The sequence below is a fragment of the Schistocerca serialis genome, unplaced genomic scaffold (assembly GCF_023864345.2).
Source record: "Schistocerca serialis cubense isolate TAMUIC-IGC-003099 unplaced genomic scaffold, iqSchSeri2.2 HiC_scaffold_1420, whole genome shotgun sequence".
Taxonomy (NCBI): domain Eukaryota; kingdom Metazoa; phylum Arthropoda; class Insecta; order Orthoptera; family Acrididae; genus Schistocerca; species Schistocerca serialis.
The window spans coordinates 2,015,824-2,037,440 of NW_026047648.1; the positions used below are offsets into that span (position 1 = coordinate 2,015,824).

General features: G+C 41.8%; 1 protein-coding gene across 1 annotated transcript in view; it reads right to left on the bottom strand.

Moving 5' to 3' along the window:
- The window catches only part of LOC126442997 (uncharacterized), a 67,002-nt gene that overhangs the window by 44,237 nt on the left and 1,148 nt on the right, over positions 1-21,617 (bottom strand). The window contains exon 2 of the mRNA XM_050090839.1: positions 10,764-10,942. Within this exon, the coding sequence (XP_049946796.1) occupies positions 10,764-10,932 (169 nt within the window). The 5' untranslated portion in view covers positions 10,933-10,942. The remainder of the gene's footprint in view (positions 1-10,763; positions 10,943-21,617) is intronic.

Sequence of the window (21,617 nt, forward strand, 5' to 3'; positions counted from 1 at the left end):
GTGTGATGTCCTTAGGTTAGTTAGGTTTAATTAGTTCTACGTTCTAGGCGACTGATGACCTCAGAAGATAAGTCGCATAGTGCTCAGAGCCATTTGAACCATTTCTAGGCGCTACAGTCTGGAACCGCGCGACCGGTACGGTCGCAGGTTCGAATCCTGCCTCGGGCATGGATGTGTGTGATGTCCTTAGGTTTGTTAGGTTTAAGTAGTTCTAAGTTCTAGGGGACTGATGACCTCAGCAGCTAAGTCCCATAGTGCTCAGAGCCATTTGAACCATTTTTGAATACGTGTGCCTATACCAGTTTCTTTGGCGCTTCAGTGTAGTTCATAATAAGTTGAGCCACCCTATAATATAATTAAAAATATGATGAAATAAAAGAAATTATTCAGATTGTGAAGGGAGACGAAAATTTAATAGTCATGGGTGACTGGAATTCGAGTGTAGGAAAAGGGAGAGAAGGAAACATAGTAGGTGAATATGGATTGGGGGACAGAAATGAAAGAGGAAGCCGCCTGGTAGAATTTTGCACAGAGCATAACTTAATCATAACTAACACTTGGTTTAAGAATCATGAAAGAAGGTTGTATACATGGAAGAACCCTGGAGATACTAAAAGGTATCAGATAGATTATATAATGGTAAGACAGAGATTTAGGAACCAGGTTTTAAATTGTAAGACATTTCCAGGGGCAGATGTGGACTCTGACCACAATCTATTGGTTATGACCTGTAGATTAAAACTGAAGAAACTGCAAAAAGGTGGGAATTTAAGGAGATGGGACCTGGATAAACTGACTAAACCAGAGGTTGTACAGTTTCAGGGAGACCATAAGGGAACAATTGAAAATAATGGTGGAAAGAAATACAGTAGAAGAAGAATGGGTAGCTTTGAGGGATCAAGTAGTGAAGGCAGCAGAGAATCAAGTAGGTAAAAACAAGAGGGCTGGTAGAAATCCTTGGGTAACAGAAGAACTATTGAATTTAATTGATGAAAGGAGAAAATATAAAAATACAGTAAGTGAAACAGGCAAAAAGGAATACAAACGTCTCAAAAATGAGATCGACAGGAAGTGCAAAATGGCTAAGCAGGGATGGCTAGAGGACAAATGTAAGGATGTAGAGGCCTATCTCACTAGGGGTAAGATAGATACCGCCTACAGGAAAACTAAAGAGACCTTTGGAGATAAGAGAACGACTTGTATGAATATCAAGAGCTCAGATGGAAACCCAGTTCTAAGCAAAGAAGGGAAAGCAGAAAGGTGGAAGGAGTATATAGAGGGCCTATACAAGGGCGATGTACTTGAGGACAATATTATGGAAATGGAAGAGGATGTAGATGAAGATGAAATGGGAGATACGATACTGCGTGAAGAGTTTGACAGAGCACTGAAAGACCTGAGTAGAAACAAGGCCCCCGGAGTAGACAATATTCCATTGGAACTACTGACGGCCGTGGGAGAGCCAGTCCTGACAAAACTCTACCATCTGGTGAGCAAGATGTATGAAACAGGCGAAATACCCTCAGACTTCAAGAAGAATATAATAATTCCAATCCCGAAGAAAGCAGGTGTTGACAGATGTGAAAATTACCGAACTATCAGCTTAATAAGTCACAGCTGCAAAATACTAACACGAATTCTTTACAGACGAATGGAAAAACTAGTAGAAGCCAACCTCGGGGAAGATCAGTTTGGATTCCGTAGAAACACTGGAACACGTGAGGCAATACTGACCTTACGACTTATCTTAGAAGAAAGATTAAGGAAAGGCAAACCTACGTTTCTAGCATTTGTAGACTTAGAGAAAGCTTTTGACAATGTTGACTGGAATACTCTCTTTCAAATTCTAAAGGTGGCAGGGGTAAAATACAGGGAGCGAAAGGCTATTTACAATTTGTACAGAAACCAGATGGCAGTTATAAGAGTCGAGGGACATGAAAGGGAAGCAGTGGTTGCGAAGGGAGTAAGACAGGGTTGTAGCCTCTCCCCGATGTTGTTCAATCTGTATATTGAGCAAGCAGTAAAGGAAACAAAAGAAAAATTCGGGGTAGGTATTAAAATTCATGGAGAAGAAATAAAAACTTTGAGGTTCGCCGATGACATTGTAATTCTGTCAGAGACAGCAAAGGACTTGGAAGAGCAGTTGAATGGAATGGACAGTGTCTTGAAAGGAGGATATAAGATGAACATCAACAAAAGCAAAACAAGGATAATGGAATGTAGTCTAATTAAGTCGGGTGATGCTGAGGGAATTAGATTAGGAAATGAGGCACTTAAAGTAGTAAAGGAGTTTTGCTATTTGGGGAGCAAAATAACTGATGATGGGCGAAGTAGAGAGGATATAAAATGTAGGCTGGCAATGGCAAGGAAAGCGTTTCTGAAGAAGAGAAATTTGTTAACATCCAGTATTGATTTAAGTGTCAGGAAGTCATTTCTGAAAGTATTCGTATGGAGTGTAGCCATGTATGGAAGTGAAACATGGACGATAAATAGTTTGGACAAGAAGAGAATAGAAGCTTTTGAAATGTGGTGCTACAGAAGAATGCTGAAGATTAGATGGGTAGATCACATAACTAATGAGGAAGTATTGAATAGGATTGGGGAGAAGAGAAGTTTGTGGCACAACTTGACCAGAAGAAGGGATCGGTTGGTAGGACATGTTCTGAGGCATCAAGGGATCACCAATTTAGTATTGGAGGGCAGCGTGGAGGGTAAAAATCGTAGAGGGAGACCAAGAGATGAATACACTAAGCAGATTCAGAAGCATGTAGGTTGCAGTAGGTACTGGGAGATGAAAAAGCTTGCACAGGATAGAGTAGCATGGAGAGCTGCATCAAACCAGTCTCAGGACTGAAGACCACAACAACAACAACATCAGGAGCCCTTGTGTACTGAATATAAAAATTCAATCTGTACATCTAGTTTCATGTAAACAAAGAGAAAAGCTTAGGCAAGTGTTACTCAAGCATAACACTGCGTTTTCAAATGTATGGAAACATATTACTAATGCATTTCAAATGTAAGACTTTGGAAATATTTTTCAAGTACCATATCCAATGATGACCAGTTGCCAAGAACCTATTAAGAAACGATTCAACGAACGTTAGATTGGGGGATATTGTAACACGCAATACATATTTTTAAAAATCCACTGGCGGTAGCACTGAATTGTTATAGAATTGTAAGGCTGGTACTAGATGCTCATACTTTAAACAAAATTTAATGAGGGACAGCGCACAATATATACAAAATTATTGCAATAATTCAGAGGAGCTACTTGTTTCACATGAATCGTTCGATATAATTTGTGGTTACTCGAATTTTCCATTGGCAAAAGACTAAAGAAAATATGTGTTCCGTATATATAATGGATTTTCTCGTGGGTATGGAGTATTTCCGTCTGTCTTTAATACAGGGTGATTCAAAAAGAATACCACAACTTTAAAAATGTGTATTTAATGAAAGAAGCATAATATAACCTATTGTTATACATCATTACAAAGAGTATTTAAAAAGGTTTTTTTTCACTCAAAAACAAGTTCAGAGATGTTCAATATGGCCCCCTCCAGACACTCGAGCAATATCAACCCGATACTCCAACTCGTTCCACACTCTCTGTAGCATATCAGGCGTAACAGTTTGGATAGCTGCTGTTATTTCTCGTTTCAAATCATCAATGGTGGCTGGGAGAGGTGGCCGAAACACCATATCCTTAACATACCCCCATAAGAAAAAATCGCCGGGGTTAAGATCAGGGCTTCTTGGAGGCCAGTGATGAAGTGCTCTGTCACGGGCTGCCTGGCGGCCGATCCATCGCCTCGGGTAGTTGACGTTCAGGTAGTTACGGACAGATAAGTGCCAATGTGGTGGCGCTCCATCCTGCTGAAATATGAATTGTTGTGCTTCTTGTTCGAGCTGAGGGAACAACCAATTCTCTAACATCTCCAGATACTGTAGTCCAGTTACAGTAGCACCTTCGAAGAAAAAGGGACCAAGAACTTTATTGGCTGAAATGGCACAGAAAACGTTCACCTTAGGCGAGTCACGTTCATACTGAGTTGTTTCCCGCGGATTCTCAGTGCCCCATACTTCGTTCGAAATGCACTGTCGATTCACTTCTGCTGTACTCAATAACACAAAAAGCTTTCTGTTGAGCGGTCGCCATCTTAGCATCAACTGACGCTGACGCCTAGTCAACAGCGCCTCAAGCGAACAAATGTACAACTAAATGAAACTTTATAGCTCCCTTAATTCGCCGACAGATAGTGCTTAGCTCTGCCTTTTGTCGTTGCAGAGTTTTAAATTCCTAAAGTTGTGGTATTCTTTTTGAATCACCCTGTATATCGGTCTTTGCCATTTTAAGAGATATGGCGCTGTTACAGGGGCAGGAACCATTATGGCAAGTGACATTTTACGTAGACAACATGAAGTTGCATGTCCTACTTGGGAAGAGTATTTTAGTTTTCTGGACAATGTATGAGATGAAGTAGGAAAAGGTGGCACAAAACTGAATTAAGAAAGTATGGCATGCACTAAGAATCAATTGAATTTCTTGCTCCATGTGTTTAGCAGAGAACGTATTTTAGCGAAACCATCCAGGCTCTCAGTGACTGAGCTGTTTGAAACGTCAAAGAAAAAGCAACAACGTAAAGCCATGTTTGGCCTGTTTATGTCTGATCGGCGTTTTGTGGAAGGAGTCATTCTACGCTCCTTACACACATCAGTTGTTAAAAGAGGATAGCCCCTGGGTTCAGACTGAAGAATATCAGCCCACATTTCGAAAGCTGATAAATTGTTTCTTAAATAACCCGCTGCTGAATCACTCAGATTTTGAGAAGACTTCTTTTATTTTAGTGAGCTCTGATGCATATGGTATAAGAGTGTAGGTGTTTAAAATAAAAAAGAAGGGGATATTGAAGTGCATAAGATGATTGTTTTTACGACTTAATCAGGACAATCAGTGGAGCATAATAACGGGTATCAGATCTAGACGCAGTGGCCATCGTATTTGGAATGCAGAAATTTGAGCATTCTTTGTTGAGTCACCAAGTAATAATATGCAATGGTCTTAAAGCATTAACATTTTTGTAAACTTGTAAGTTGAAACATGCAAGGTGAGCAATGTTCCTGAAACAGTTCGATCATGAAATTAAAAACATATGAAGGAAGTGTACTTTGGCGTCCAACAGGTTGCCTAGAAATGCTGAGCTATATAAGGCGTCTGAAATTACATTAACTGAAAACGATTCGGTATTCACTTTAGCTATAAATTAAATCAAGGTGTAAAATGCTTTGAACAAAATATGTCAGTGCTCTGAAAGAGAACAGAATAGGGTGATAATTGGAGATTAAAAAACGTCATTTGCGAGACCCTAATTATCTCATGGTAACACAATATTACATCCATCAAGGAATTTGGTTCAGGAGAACGAACATGGATTTGCCAGAACGGCTACTATGCTTCCCCTCCAAAAATCTGCGCTTTTAATAGACTATGTGAATTTACAGTAAGAGCATTAAGGGACTAAGAAATGTATTGCAAACTTCAGTGACACAGTAACTTTTGAAAATATGCGTTTTGAGTTAGAGACTAGTAAGTAGCATTGTGCAAAGGAATATGCAATCCCTTTAACACAGTGGAATTATTAGCATTAGATCATTTTCGACCTACACGTAGTTCTAGAGGAGGGTGTTTTGGTCTACGTCAGGGGATTCAGTAAATACATTAAGCTATTTCCACACAGAAGAGCTAATGCCACAACACCTACAGAAAAGCTGGGTAACAACAATTTTGTTGATTTAGGTATGCCTGAGAGTATTGTGTTGAATAATGGTAAACAGTTTCGTGCTAAAAAATTTATGAAATGTTGTCGGGACACGATACATAATTATCTTAGGGGCTTCCTTTGGATAAATATGAGCGGTAGGGTTACAGGGGACTTTGCAGGAGATGTAGAGGAAACATTCCACATGGCGTAATAATATTAGGTATTTATAAGGCATCCTTAACAACCACAAGCATGATGCAACAGTATTTGCACCACGCGAATTGACGCATGGTGCAGGGAATGGCAATTGAATCTCAATCTAGATAAGTGTAATGTGCTGCGTATACATAGAAAGAAAGATCCCATATCATTTAGCTACAATATAGCAGTTAATTCCATAAATTATCTGGGAGTACGCATTACGAGTGATTTAAAAAGGAATGATCATATAAAGTTGATCGTCGGTAAAGCAGATGCCAGACTGAGATTCATTGGAAGAATCCTAAGGAAATGCAATCCGAAAACAAAGGAAGTAGGTTACAGTACGCTTGTTCGCCCACTGCTTGAATACTGCTCAGCAGTGTGGGATCCGTACCAGATAGGGTTGATAGAAGAGATAGAGAAGATCCAACGGAGAGCAGCGCGCTTCGTTACAGGATCATTTAGTAATCGCGAAAGCGTTACGGAGATGATACATAAACTCCAGTGGAAGACTCTGCAGGAGAGACGCTCAGTAGCTCGGTACGGGCTTTTGTCGAAGTTTCGAGAACATCCCTTCACCGAGAAGTCGAGCAGTTTATTGTTCCCTCCTACGTGTATCTCGCGCAGAGACCGTGAGGATAAAATCGGAGAGATTAGAGCCCACACAGAGGCATACCGACAATCGTTCTTTCCGCGAACTGTGCGAGACTGGAATAGAAGGGAGAACCGATAGAGGTACTCAAGGTAGCCTCCGCCTCACACCGTCAGGTGGCTTGCGGAGTATGGATGTAGATGTAGATGTGAATGCAAATTAATATGTAACCATGAACCAGAGCTGACTGACTTTTCTTGTTTTATTCGATATCTCATTAGGCAACAATCAAGCACAAGAAAGAGTAAATATAGGGGAAAGAGTGTTAGATGCGAAATGGTGATATGATGTAAAATCTATCACCTACCTCTAGTTTCAAAGTAGGACAACTGGTACTAGTAATGAAAAACGCAGAATGGCACAAACTAAAATGGATAAGCAGGTATATCAGCAACCATTCAGAATTGTACGAAACCCCACATGAATGTCTCTCGAATATCTGAAATTCAGAATTGTACGAAACCCCACATGAATGTTTCTCGAATATCTGAAAATTTGGAAGGAATTGAAACTCAGGAACATTATAACCCTGAAAAAAATTATAAGTAACAGTAACTAAGAGTTTGTTGGGAAGGTGCTTCTACATGGTAGTTAACTATTTGGCGACCAGTGAGATCTGATATAGATGGAACTTTATTTCCAAATTCAAGTTTCATACTTCCATTCATCTTTTGTTCTTGTTAAATACGTGTTATTTGTCTTTGTTTTTGACTATATTGACTAGAATGGCGCAGCTGAAACAGTTACCTGATACTGACCACTCTGATTCAAGACAGAAATCAGAAAAGAGAGTTTGCATCTGAGAACTACGTAAACAAATATACAAGTTGCAACAATAAAGTAATGTTACTGATGTGAAAAAAATGTTGCTTACCGTTGTAGTCAAGTTTAGTGTTGTCTCCTTCAAAGTAGTTCCCTTCTGATTGCACACACTTTTTCCAGCGCTTCTGCCATTGATGGTGGAAATGGAAATGAGCGTTTGGCGTCATTGGCCGGGAGGCCCCTCGCGGGGCAGGTCCGGCCGCCATACCGCAGGTCTTATTACAGTCGGCGCCACATTGGGCGACCTGCACGCCGGATGGGGATGAAATGATGATGAACACAACACAACACCCAGTCCCTGAGCGGAGAAAATCTCCGACCCAGCCGGGAATCGAACCCGGGCCCAGAGGACGGCAATCCGTCACGCTGACCACGCAGCTACTGGGGCGGACGCCATTGATGGTAACATTTCTGGAACTCATCTTCTGTAATATTCTCCAAGACCCTCGTCACAGCTTTTTGACGTCTTGTTTTGTTTGAAAATGGTGTACCTCGACCGCCGTTTTGACTCTTGGAAATAGAAAAAAGTCGCACGGAGCGATATCTGGTGAATAAGGTGTCTGTGGTAGTACTGAAATTTGTTTTGAGGTAAAAAATTGCTGTACTGACAGAGCAGTATGCGATGGCGCATTATCATGATGCAGAATCCAATTATCAGCAACGTTGGCTCGGACACGAACAACTCTTTTGCAAAGTCTTTCTAAAATTTCTTTGTAGTAATATCGGTTAACTGTTTGTCCAGGAAGCACTCACTCTTTATGAACAGTTCCCTTGGAATCAAAGAAGCACACAAGCGTGCATTTCACTTTTGACTTTGACATGCGAGCTTTTTTGGTCTGAGTGATCCCTTTGAGCACCATTGCGAACTTTGGCCTTTTGTCTCTGGATCGTACTGAAAAAACCAACTTTCGTCACCAGTGATAACACGGCCCAACAATTCTGGATTCATTTCTGTTTGCTCTAACAGATCGGCTGCCACATTTTTCCATGTTTCTCGGTGTTGTGGTGTGAGATTTTTGGGGACCAATTTTGCAGGAATTTTTCTCCTACCAAGATCTTCAGTTATTACTAGACGAACCGTTTCTCGATTGATGTTCAGTTCTTCTGCAATCATTTTCATGGATAATCTTCGATCAGATCGTACGAGTTCACGCACCCTGGCCAAGTTGACACACGTCCTTGAGGTTGATGGTCGTCCATTGCAGTCTTCATCTTCAACATTGGTTCTGCCTTCACTCAACATTTTTTGCCAACGAAAAACTTGAGCTCTTGACATAACCTCCTCTCTAAAAGCCTTCTGAAGCTTACCGTAAGTTGTCGACGCGTTCCCACCCAATTTCATGCAAAAAGAAATGACATACCGTTGCGCAATATTATCTGGTTCCGTTTCCGTGACGAGAGACACAAACACGTGTTAACTTATTACAGCACAACTCACGACTGAGCAGTTGCATCGATGTGGCGCTTGGACTAGAAACATAGACCAAAGTCAAAGATACTGCAGGGTTGCCACATCTTGCAAAGAAAATCAGTCTCATTACTTTATTGTCGCATCTCAGATATACATTTATATCTTATGTAGATAGTAGAGAATATGACGTGTATGGAGGCACAGACCCATATTAAATCAGATCTATGTTCGTTGCATTGAAGATGACGCTAATAAAAGCCTGAAGATGCCACTAAGTGTAGTTATTAGGTATTACTTAAAAGAACTGAAGATGTGGCATGAAGTAGACGCCCCTCTACGTTGAAAGGGGTCAGTATACTGATGAAGTATGGAGATATATTGGATAAAAATAGTATAAAACGTAGTGTATATTGAGGAGAAAAAGAGGTTTGGGGCAGTAGGGAGAAGTTTCCTCGGAAATGACTCAGGAAAACGCAGATAACTGCAGTGCGCCAAGAAGTGGTAGAGACAAATAAAGGGCAAGTACAACCAGAAATAATGTCTCAGTTATACAAGGGACGATCAAAAAGTTTCCACCTGAAAGCTCTTGCTACAGGATATCTGCAGTGTAGCATGACTCTGACGCGGGTATAGAAGCACCCACATGTAGGCAAGGGACTAGAGTGCCATTTGTGTCTCTTCGAGGAGTGTGCGGTAAACACAGCCCCATAATCTATGTGTTCTCTATCTTAGACAAGATTTACTTCCTAACATAACTTAAAGGGTACATTCCGCTTCATTTAACAATTATCTTAGCACCCACTGCTTCTCTTGTGTGGAGTGTATGGTCTAAACAGATTATTTCTTTATCGAATTTTTACGCCGTTCAAAAATCGCTACATCTTCTAAGCTTTCCACGCTAATTAAGGCCGTAGAAGCATGGTCTTTTCCGAATTTACTTCCGACCAGAAATCAATTCTGGTAGCTGGAGTCAGAGATCCTCGTTAATCCACCATTGTGAGTTCTTGTGGTGATATTTACTTTCATCAAAACTTTCATTGCCTAACGCATATTGCCTTACAAGTCAAATACCAATTTTGTAGATTAAACTTGAAATATGTTTTAATATAAAGAATTTTTTTATAAAACTTTCGTCCCTTATTTCACCCCCTTAGAGGTTGCATTTCCAGAAAACGTTTAAACATGAATTTCTTTACGTCTAACCAAGAAGCCAAATACAAATTTTGAGACATTTCATTTGAAAAATTCCTTCGTAATCAAATATTTCCAGAACCATTTTTATTCCCAATTTCACCTCCTTATCGGCTGAATTTCCAGAAACACCGAAACACATTTTTTTTTTAAATTTCCAACCAAGAACGCAAATACAAATTTTCTGAAACTTAGCTTCAAATAGGATTAATGAAATACTTTCATAAAAATTTACATCGTCTGTTTCACCCCTTTAGGGACTGAATTTCCAAAAAACACCAAAAGACGTATTTCTTGTTTCTAACCGAGAATCCAAACACAAATTTTCATTAATTTAGATTAAAAATGCTTTCATAATGAAATAAATTCATAAAACATTTCACCGCCTATTTCACCCCCTTAGGCGTTGAATTTCCAAATACGTTGAAAACCGTATTTCTTTTTATTTCTAAGCAAAAATTCAACTAACATAGGTGTAGCTTCAATAATTACTTCAATAGTTCTTTAATAACGATTGGTTTTTTTGAAAAGACAGTCACACACTATTTCTCCCCCCCACAGGAGTTCTATTTCCAAAAGTGCTGAAACACTGTTTCTTTACCCTCTCCGAATTTCGAATTTCTGTCCATGGTGGTTAAGGCTGGGTCGTGACGAGTCAGTGACTCAGGACATGGCCCTTCATATACAGAGATAACAAACTTTCAAAGGAGATACTCACCAGTTTTGCTGATGTTGTGGTCATTATGAAGAAATTCCCAATTATAATCCAAGACAAGGCGATTCCTGTGGTTTATGGCTCTTGTGATCTGCTGTACAGCGTGCAGTAACTTGGTGAGGGTCGCACCCCTCAGCCGATCCGTTTGCAGTGTCTCCAGGTTCCATTCCATGTTATCCAACCTTAAACAATAAAATGCGGTCACCTGATGTAACAAGTGACATTTTGGTACTAGACCGTCTTTTCTTGAACAGAACAATGAAACCAAACTCAGGCAGCCACTTCTCAAGTTTTTATGTCGCCCTTCGACACTGACATCCAGGTCATTAGGTATGAATCAAGATATTAGACTGACTTATTCCAGCGTGAATTGTGAATGGTATGCGAGTCTGTTGACACGTTATGGTAAAGTGAGCGGTCTTTGTTGAAATACAAGAATACTTGTGCACAAATTCATCCAATACTATGATAGAACAAGTACAAACTCTAGTACAGATAGATCATTACTAACGTACTCCTTATAGAACATACAAACATATACATTATGTTGATTGGTGAATGTTCAAATTTCATAATCAGATCATAGCACTTGACGCAAGTCTTTCAGGCTAAGATTCGAAACATGCTGTTGACAGTTCTCTACAAGTGTCCGTTCCTGCACAGCACAGCCACATGCAACACTTTCACTATAAAGCCACCACTTCATCAAGAGGTGGCCATATCTCCCTTGCGCCATTCGGGTGCAGATGAGTCATGAGCATTCACCACAACGAAGATCAGACTCTGCATGCTTCACCATTGGTTTCTGAATAAGATGCGCCTTTTGGGTGGATGTTCATTCCCACATTCTTTCTACATCTCGGTGACATCGAAGATAAATACGCAAATAAACACAAAGTGGCGTGTGTGACTTTCTTCAGGTGTGCAGTCAGTGGATTTATGGAATACGGTATTTAGAACTGAGTTCATACAGGGCTTCAAAAATTTGCACCTCGGTCGCTTTACATATCAGGTAAGCAGGAGCAATGTTGGATAGGACAGGCAACCATTGAGTGGCACTTGATCTGGCAGTGCCATTAACGGTTCTCAAGGCCTCATTGTGCATAATCGTCACTACATTTTCATGCTGTGGCATTGCGTAGCATATCTGCATTTAATCCCCAGTCGTTTCCAGAAAATTGGTTTACTGTTGACCCAAACTTTGTCAGGTTCATTAAGCGCAGCGCAAATGACAGAGATAGATAAAAGAAGACACCTACAGTAGGTGTTGCGGGAAGCAGTTAAAGGAGACTTTTATTTAATTTGGTAGCATCTGGAACTTGCTGTGAACCTCTTTATTGTGCAGATGTAACGCTGTGATCTTTATTTTATTTGGGTTTGGACAGGGTCAGCGCACTGGTCAACCAAAGCACTGTGACCACCAAATTACTATCGGTATGAAACTGTCCAGACTGTAGCAGCTTTACCTGCCGAGGAACGTGTGCTAGTCACACACACACACACACACCATGTGGTATCAGTGGGCGAGCTGTCTGTGTGTAGAATGGGAAGGCACGCAGCCCATCTGAGTTCCTCCAAGGGCGGATTGTGATGGCCCAGAGGCTCGGCACGAGCATTTCAGAAACTGCACGACTCGACGGATGTTCCGGGAGTGCTGCGGGAGTGTCTTCAATGCGAGGCGACGCTAAGGCGGAACCACATCCTGACATCCTACAACTCCAGCGCCTGATCAAACCAGAGCAACTCCCTACAGATCATCTTACCGCCCTCAATTAAACGGGAAAGCATAAAATTAAAAAGACTGAAAATCGAACGAGATATGAATAATGAAACAGACGTCTTTGCCACACCAAGAAATGGAGGAACACAGGCCTGATGGCCTGGATGATATCTGCAATACAGGAATAAAGCATTTTGGTACTACAGCACTAAAATGTAATGTACGGTTAATGAATAGCTGTATCACTAGCACGCACATTCCGAAACTCTAGAGGAAAGCCAGAGTGGTAGCCCTGCTAAAAACCCTGCAGATACTCAAACTTCTCGCCTTTCTCACATTCGTCTCATCTCTATGGGGCCATTGAAAGAATATTTTTTGAAAGACTTTTTGTAGCATTAGAGACCAAATTCATACCAGAACCAGTAGGATTTATGCTTGGTGGTTGTGGTAAAATACTCAGTCTCATTCAACATATAGAGGACGGCCTCCAACAGAAACAGATAATGGGACTCGCTTTTACAGATCTTTCGGCTGGCTATGATACTGTCAGTCACCAACGGCTGCTCATTAAGTTTTATAACAAGGACTTCCGAATGACAAAATTAGGGGAACGTCTATTTCGAAATAGACTTTTTATGTGACGCTACAAACAAGAAATAGGCACAGGAGAAGGCGAAAAAATGACACAAACACAAAATTGGCTCAAATGGCTCAGAGCATTAAGGGACTTAGCTTCTGAGGTCATCAGTCCCCTAGAACTTACAACAACTTAAATCTAACTAACCTGAGGACATCACACACATCCATGCCCGAGGCAGGATTCGAACCTGCGACCGTAGCAGTCATTCGGTTCCAAACTGTAGCGCGAAGAACGGCTCGGCCACTTCGGCCGGTCTACACACACACACACACACACACACACACACACACACACACACGCACACACACATACATACATATATATATATCGACGATATTGCCATGGGCTCACAAGGAAAATCGTTTGTGGTGTGAATTCTCAAAGACATACTATGGAGAACACTTCCGCACATCAAATCCCAGTAGAACTCTGATGTGTGACTTTCACTTTACAAATAAAGACGCACATACACAATTTAAAGTGGCGAGGCTGTGTCAAGAACTAAACCAGATGAACCGCTGAAATATTTGGGTATCCGACTTGACAACAATGTGACATTTTGGACGTTAAGGGAAACGTGTGTGCGAATAATAACATCATCCAAAAATTCAGCGGCACGAAATGGGGAGTTCATCCTCAAATTCTGAGAACATCGGCTCTCGCCCTATGTTTCTCTGCAGCTGAGAATGCGACAAATGCCTGGTAGCACTCTGCAGTTGCCACATATGCCGAGGTGGCAAACAATGAGAAAGAGCGCGTAGTGTCTGTCTCCTAAAAACAAAGCTAGTTCGGCAAATTTAGCTAACTTTCGACATAGCTCGACCCATGAACAGAAGGTAAGTTGCAGTCCGATTATCACTGGCACCATTTATACGGTTACCAAATACAGCACAGGCTACTGATATCCCAGTGGAGTTTAATGCGAAGGACTAATTCTGAAAACGAGCCTCCTGAAATAGGATGAAAAATTTATTGCAAAACTGTACTGATCAGATGCTCATAAAGCCTGAAGAACCACTGGCTGCTGCGAATAATCTGTTGTTTCCGACATGGCAGGTGCTTCACCACTTAAGAACTACCATCACACCCTGCAATACCAAGCTGAGAAAATGGAGATTTAAGAAGAACAACTCCCGTGAATGTGCTACAACACAAGACTTAACGATATGTCCAAAAACAGGCAAAACGATCACAGTGGCATACATTATGATGGCAAATGACAAAGCCACCCATGTGTCTCAGTACTGGAAATTCATTTATAAGCCGGAACATTATGACTACCTGCCTTATAGCCTGTATGTTCACGTTTGGCATGGATAATAGTGGAGCCTTATCATGGTATGGAAGCAGTGAGGCCTTTGTAGGCCGCTGAACGGTTGAAACTACATCTGCACACACAAATCCCCAATTCCCGTAAATTCCGGGGAGGAGGCCCATGAGCTGCGACGCCACGTTGAATCGCATCCCAGATGTGTTCGATCAGGTTCAGATCTGGTGAGCTGGAGGGCCAGCAAACCAATTGGGACTTGTCACTGTGTTGCTTGAACCATTCCGTCACTATCCTGGCCATGTGACATAGTGTATTATCTAGCTGAAAAAAAAGCTGTCAGAAACATGGTCGTCATGCAGGGGTGTATGTGGTCTGCAAACCAGTGTACTATCCTCCTCGGCCGTCATGGTGCCTTACACGAGCTCCATTGGACCCACGGAAGTCCATGTGAGTGTTCCCTGGAGCATAATGGAGCCGCCACCAGTCTGTCTCCAGCTCACAGTACACGTGTCAAGGAACTGTTCCCCTGGAAGACGACGGATTGGGGCCCTTCCAGCGGAATGATGAAGAAGGTATCGGGATGCAGCAGATCATGCCACAATATACCACTGCGCCAATTTCCGAAGTCGATGGTAGTGTGCCCACTTCAGTCGTAGCTGCTGACGTCGTTAACATTTGCAGGCACATATGCCCTCAGCTGTGGTGGCCTGTCACTAGGAATGTTTGGTGCACTGTGTGTCTAGACACACTTGAAATCTGGCCAGCACTAAAGTTGGATGTTAGTTCCCCCACTGTCCGCTGCCTGTCGTGGTTTACCAGTCTGCACAGCCTACGACGTACAACATCTGTAATGATGGGTGGCCACCCAACCCCACGACGTGTGGACGTGCTTTCACCACGGTGTCGCCACATGTTGAACACACTCACCACTGCAGTCCCAGAACACCCGACAAGTCGTGCAGTTTCCGTGCTGAACCTCTGGGCCATCACACTCTGTCCTCAGTCACAGGTGTATCACGTGCCTTCCACATTATAAACATGCACAGAATACTCACTGATACTGGAGATGCACCGTGCATGTGTCGACTGGCATTTATTCCTCATAGGGTGACAGTTCCATCGCCTGGGTGGGTCTATATCACTGGTAGGTCGGTGGTCATAATGTTCTGGCTGATTGGGTCTCTAGTACTGTTACCAATCTGCACACATAAGGTAAGTAAGTATTGACATAGAGCCTGAGGTTATTGTAACTATGCTCCCAGGTCGTTGATACCAAACATGAACAACAAGGGCCCTAACACGATCCTGTGGGGCACATTGCTAGTGACTCTTGGCATGCTGTCTGCAAACTGGCCGATTCATCTCTGCCCAGGCCTACCACACTTTTCCATGGAGGCATTCCTGAGACCATCGAATGAGTATGGAGAGAGTTCTCGTGATGCTAGACTCAGACTTCACCCAGTCTTAAGCATGCTCAACCTGGTTCATGTAACAGCTGGAATGGTTGTTTTATTCCTGTGTGGATCAATATTTTAAGGATGTTGTACATGCCGTTGTTTTACAGCTTGAAGACAACAAACATAATTCTTACGATTCTTATGGACAAACATTTCGATATTTGCACATCTATTTTGACAAGAAGGGGCAATTAGTCAGCAGGGGCCTCATAGCAGAAACCATATGGGCATTTGCCTGAAGTGATTTAGGGAAAACAGAATACTGAAGTCAGAATATCTGGCTGGTGAATAGAGCAGACTCGTGGTGTACTGTTCGTTCATCTCTTAGTGACAGACCTGCATACTCGACCTACACAATATCAACTGCTATCAACACTATGACGATGATGTTAGGTTTTAATTTCATGTACTATAACTTCCCATCAGCTTGCTGGAAAATATTGAGCTAACATCCCTCCACAATGAGTCAGCTGTTGGGCTCTGAGAGATGTCAGTATTTTCGAGTAAAGAACACTGAGATGAAGTTTTACATAAAAACAAAATGCAGATAGAAAGTTTACTGCGACATGACTGTGGTGTACTATTATTATTTACTTTTGTCTTCTTAAGCAATCTATTGAACGTTTTTATTCCTCCGTACATACCCATGTTCATGAACACAGCAATTCCTGCTCTAATTAACTGACTGATAAATGTACTCACTACTGTTCTTGTTTCATGTTGATGATCTGTTATTTTACTTGCATCAGCAGACAGAGTTAGTGATTTTCACTGATGATACACGTATTATTGTGAAGGCTAGTAAAAAAATCATTAGCAGAAAAATAGTAAATTGTGCTTTTGGAAAAGTTACTGACTTGTAGCCTCTAATGGGTTGCCTTTAAAATTTGAAAACACACACAAACACACCAACTAGTTTTGTACTGTAGAAAGCATCCTACCACTGATTAACCGAAAATACAGAACAGAAATAGTTAACAGTGTAGAAGTTTTAAGTTGTTGAGTGCCCATACTGATAAAAAGTTGAATGGGAAAATCCGTTGAATAGACTTTAATGTTTAGCTTTGTTTACTGTTGCAATGAGAATAATTTCCAACTCTGGGGATATAGAAATTAGTAAGTTGATATACTTTCCATACTTTCATTCACTGATGTCTTAATGGAAAATATTCGTGGCTAACTCCTCAGAGAGGCAAAAAGTATCATATCCCCAAAGAAATTACTTACAATTACGTGAGTGGTCCTCACACATACGTCCAGAAACTATCCCTTTAATAACCCGAGAATATTAATCACAGCCTCATAATTCATTTATGAACTTTAAAACTTGTTACATTCAAATGAATCCGAGTTTGAAAGTAACAGAGATATTCATAACACTAGGAGGATTTGCTTTGCCCTTCATGCAACCTTGGCACAGAAAAGCTGAAATATACACCATCTGAAAAAAAATTTCATATCAGAGAAGAGTTTTTCAATGTAGATTCAAGATGTGTCTCCTTAACAACTCCTTTTATCCCATAGTGGAATTCTTCAATTGAGTAGCCCATAGTCATGTGAATATTTTAGTTTAAAAATTGTGTCCTATTTTGTGAGATGGTTCACATCATCAAAACGTTTATTTATTTATTTATCGTGACTATGATGTATGGAACACGTCACTAAGTAACTTGACATGCTAGAGCCGTTTCTTTTTCTAATATATCTTAATAACAACTTAACAACTGCAGCAGATGACTCTGGAGACGTTGCTCTTGTGGATGAGATAGACACTATCTTTACACACTCGAATTAGGAACTGAATAATATAGTAAACTATATGCAGGAGGAAGTAGCTTTTGGTTTATAGCGAACAGACATGATACGCGAAATGGAGTGGCAATCATTAAAACAAAGGCGTCCTTCGTTGCGACGGGATCTTCTCCTGAAATTTTAATCAACAGTTCCCTCCATCGATTGTGGAAACATTCTGTTGTCACTCACCTACATAGGGAGAAATGATCTTCACGATAAGATAAGAGAAATCAGGTATCGCACAGAAAAATTTAAGTGCTCGTTTTCCTAGCACGCCGTTCGAGAATGGGACGGTAGAGAGATAGCTTGAAGGTGGTTCGTTGAACTCTCTGCCAGGCACGTTATTGTGAATAGCAGAGTAATCACGTAGATGTCCAAGAATCAGAACTCATCAGCTACTTCTAGTGGCTCATTTCCTAATTTAGTTACACCTTTACATTTCACAGCACAGACTGATTTGTTCACTGAATAACCTAAGGACAGGTAACTTTGTTTTCTACGATTTAATATCATTGAGATATAAGACCATTTGAAAGAAAAGAAAATGTATTAACGATACTCAGTGTTTGACAGAACACGACAGGGAAATCGTACTGCAAAAACATTCTTAGTGTTTATTTAATCACAATCCGGCTTTCAGTTTGTAGGTCAGCGTCACGTTGACACTTGACGATGAGTTAAGGAGCTGAAAGCCAGTTTGTGATAAAGCGAATAACAGCTGCCGAACATCAGGAAGGTGTTTCCTTTACGATTTTAAAATAAAATTATGTCCGAATGGGGAACTAAGGCACGAGATTTACAAATATTCGGTGAACAGTTGTCGTAGCCTCACTCATATACGAATGTCGCTAGCAGTAAGAATAAACTTACGCTAACAAACTCTGGGCTCTTGTCCTGGCGCCCCAGGGGGGACAGAGCGGTCGCCGCGTCATCTTCTGCCAGTGGCGTCGTGGGAGGGGCATGGAGGAGTGTGTGACCGCCACACCCCTCTCCAGCACACTGTCGACATCCAGGACCTGGAGCCGGTCTTTCGCACGCAAGCAGCTCGTGAAATGACATCACAAGGCTGAGGGCACCCCATTCCAGGCCTCCGAGGTAAAATACTTCGCAGTACTTGGAACCGAACACAGACCCCTTCTATAGCAGGTCTACAAACTGAGCATTGATCTGCTGGGCGGACAATAAACTTTGGTCTTTGTAGAAAGAAATTAACCTGTTGATAACTTTTCTGAGTGAAACTAAAAACAAAGTGGGCAATCACAACGTGATTTCTAACACGATGCTCACTATTAGCCAAAATAGGTGTACTAAAAAGGTTGCAAGTCTCGTACAATTTGCAAAATATGACATAAACCCACCAGACAAAATGTTATTCACCACACCTTAACTGAGCACACGTGTTGCTTTGGAGTGCAACAGATATTGCAGGACTGGTACCATGCAGTCACGTGACCCCCGCCACTGACTTCAGCCACAACACTGATGTGGTAATCGCGGTGTGCAGGTCGCTTGTGACAGATCAGTAAATTAAGACGGGTCGACGTGTAGATCTTACAGAATGGCAAAAGTGATCTATCACTTTTGAACAAGCACATGAACAGACCATGAATGAAGTTACCCAAGGTACTGGATTCCACGCTCACTGTGCATGTGTCTCGAGGGAACGATGTGCCAGTCATAACGACAAAAGTCAGCGTAACAGTACTGTTCTTAAACAGACTCTAACCGCCAAGACTGAAAACGGCTGTCACTCTGAGTGACTGTTGAGTCTTTCACGCCTTACACCAACTGCTGCTGTCAGTGAATGTGAGACGTGTGATGTGTCATCTTACTACACACGTTCTATTCACAGTGATTAAGTTTGCAAATTAAAATAATGGTTAAGAGTAGGAAGCAGAGGAAACCTACACTATATGATCAAAAGTATTCGGACACCTGGCTGAGAATGACTTACAAGTTCGTGGCGCCCTCCACCAGTAATGCTGGAATTCAATATGGTGTTGCCGCAACCTTAGCCTTGATGACGGCTTCCACTCTCGCAGGTATACGATCAATCAGGTGCTGGAAGGTATCTTTGGGAATGGCAGCCCGTTCTTCACGGAGTGCTGCTCTCGGAGAGTTATCGATGTCGGTCGGTGAGGCCTGGGACGAAGCCGGCGTTCCAAAACATCCGAAAAGTGTTATGTAGGATTCAGGTCAAGACTCTGTGCAGGCCAGTCCATTACAGGGATGTTATTGTCGTTTAACCACTCCGCCACAGGCCGTGCACTATGAACAGATGCTCGATCGTGTTGAAAGATGCAGTAGCCATCACCGAATTGCTCTTCAACAGTGGGAAGCAGGAAGGTGCTTAAAACATCAGGTGCTTAAAACATCAGTGTACGCCTGTGTTGTGATTGTGCCAAGCAAAATAACACCATAACACCAACACCTCCGAATTTTACTGTTCGCACTACACACGCTGGCAGATGACGTTCACTGGGCATTCGCCATACCATACACTGCCATCGGATCGCCACATTGTGTACCGTGGTTTGTCGCTTCCACTGTTTAACTGTCCAATGTTTACGCTCCTTACACCAAGCGAGGCGTCGTTTGGCATTTACTGGTGTGATGTGTGGCTTATGAGCAGTCTCTCGACCATGAAATTCTCCTGCCAAACTGTCATAGTACTTGCAGTGGATCCTGATGCAGTTTGGAATTCCTGTGTGATGGTCTGGATAGATGTCTGCCTATTACACACTACGATCCTCTTCAACCGTCGGTAGTCTCTGTCAGTCAGAAGAAGAGGTCGGCCTGTACGCTTTCGTGCTGTACGTGTCCCTTCACATTCCCACTTCACTATCAAATTGTAAACAGTGGTCCTAGAGATGTAAAGGAGTGTGGAAATCTCGCGTACAGACATATGACACAAGTGATACCCAACGACCTGACCAAGTTCCAAATTCATGAGTTCCACAGAGCGCTCCATTCTTCTCTCTCACGCTGTCTAATTACTACTGAGTTTGCTGATATGGAGTACCTGGCAGTAGGTGGCAGCATAATGCACCTAACATGAAAAACGTTTGTTTTTGGGGGTGTCCGGATACATTTCAAAAAAATGGCTCTGAGCACTATGGGACTTAACATCTATGGTCATCAGTCCCCTAGAACTTAGAACTACTTAAACCTAACTAACCTAAGGACAGCACACAACACCCAGTCATCACGAGGCAGAGAAAATCCCTGACCCCGCCGGATACATTTGATCACATAGTGTATGTAGATGGATGTAAACCTTTATTAAAGAGAGGTTAGCGAAAACTACATCATGATCCAAACCTGGAATCAAAAGGGATTAGAATTTTGTTTCTAACTGCATAATTTTCACAATATGACAGCTACAAGAAATCATTGAAGCGCAGGAGGAAGACAGTGCCCACAAAAACCCCAAGTCATCGTGGCAGTAGTTTGGCTTGTCGTGTCAGGAGAAAAAATACTGTGTAGTTTGCAGAGACAGACACCCCCTGAGGTGCTAACAGGTGAAACAGTCACAGGCAGTGTAGAACTGAAAGGAAAAATAGTCCCTCCCACGTTGTCAGCGTTGGGGGTATAAAAAATTATTTAATGAATGGTCAGGAGAGTGTTTCAGTGGGGCCATCGAATTAGGCCATTATAGTATGAAAAGCGTTATTTGTCCTACGGTGGACTGTCTGACGTCGCTGCAGCTAAAAAATGTGAGCAGAGAGGATGGCAACCAGCTCTTCAGTGAGAACGCGCCAGGTGTTGGAAGAAACTGGACAGGCGAATAATTGGTGCTTCACCTCTATGGCATAACAAGCTTTTCTTGCTCATTCCCAGTTAACAAACTGCCATGAAATACAGTTTCATAGGAAGTGAGTCTGTTTGACATTGATGAAGTATATTTTGTTTTGTGACAATCTACACAGACTTAAAAGATGATACATAATGAGCAAAGCTAACGCAGTGCAATACA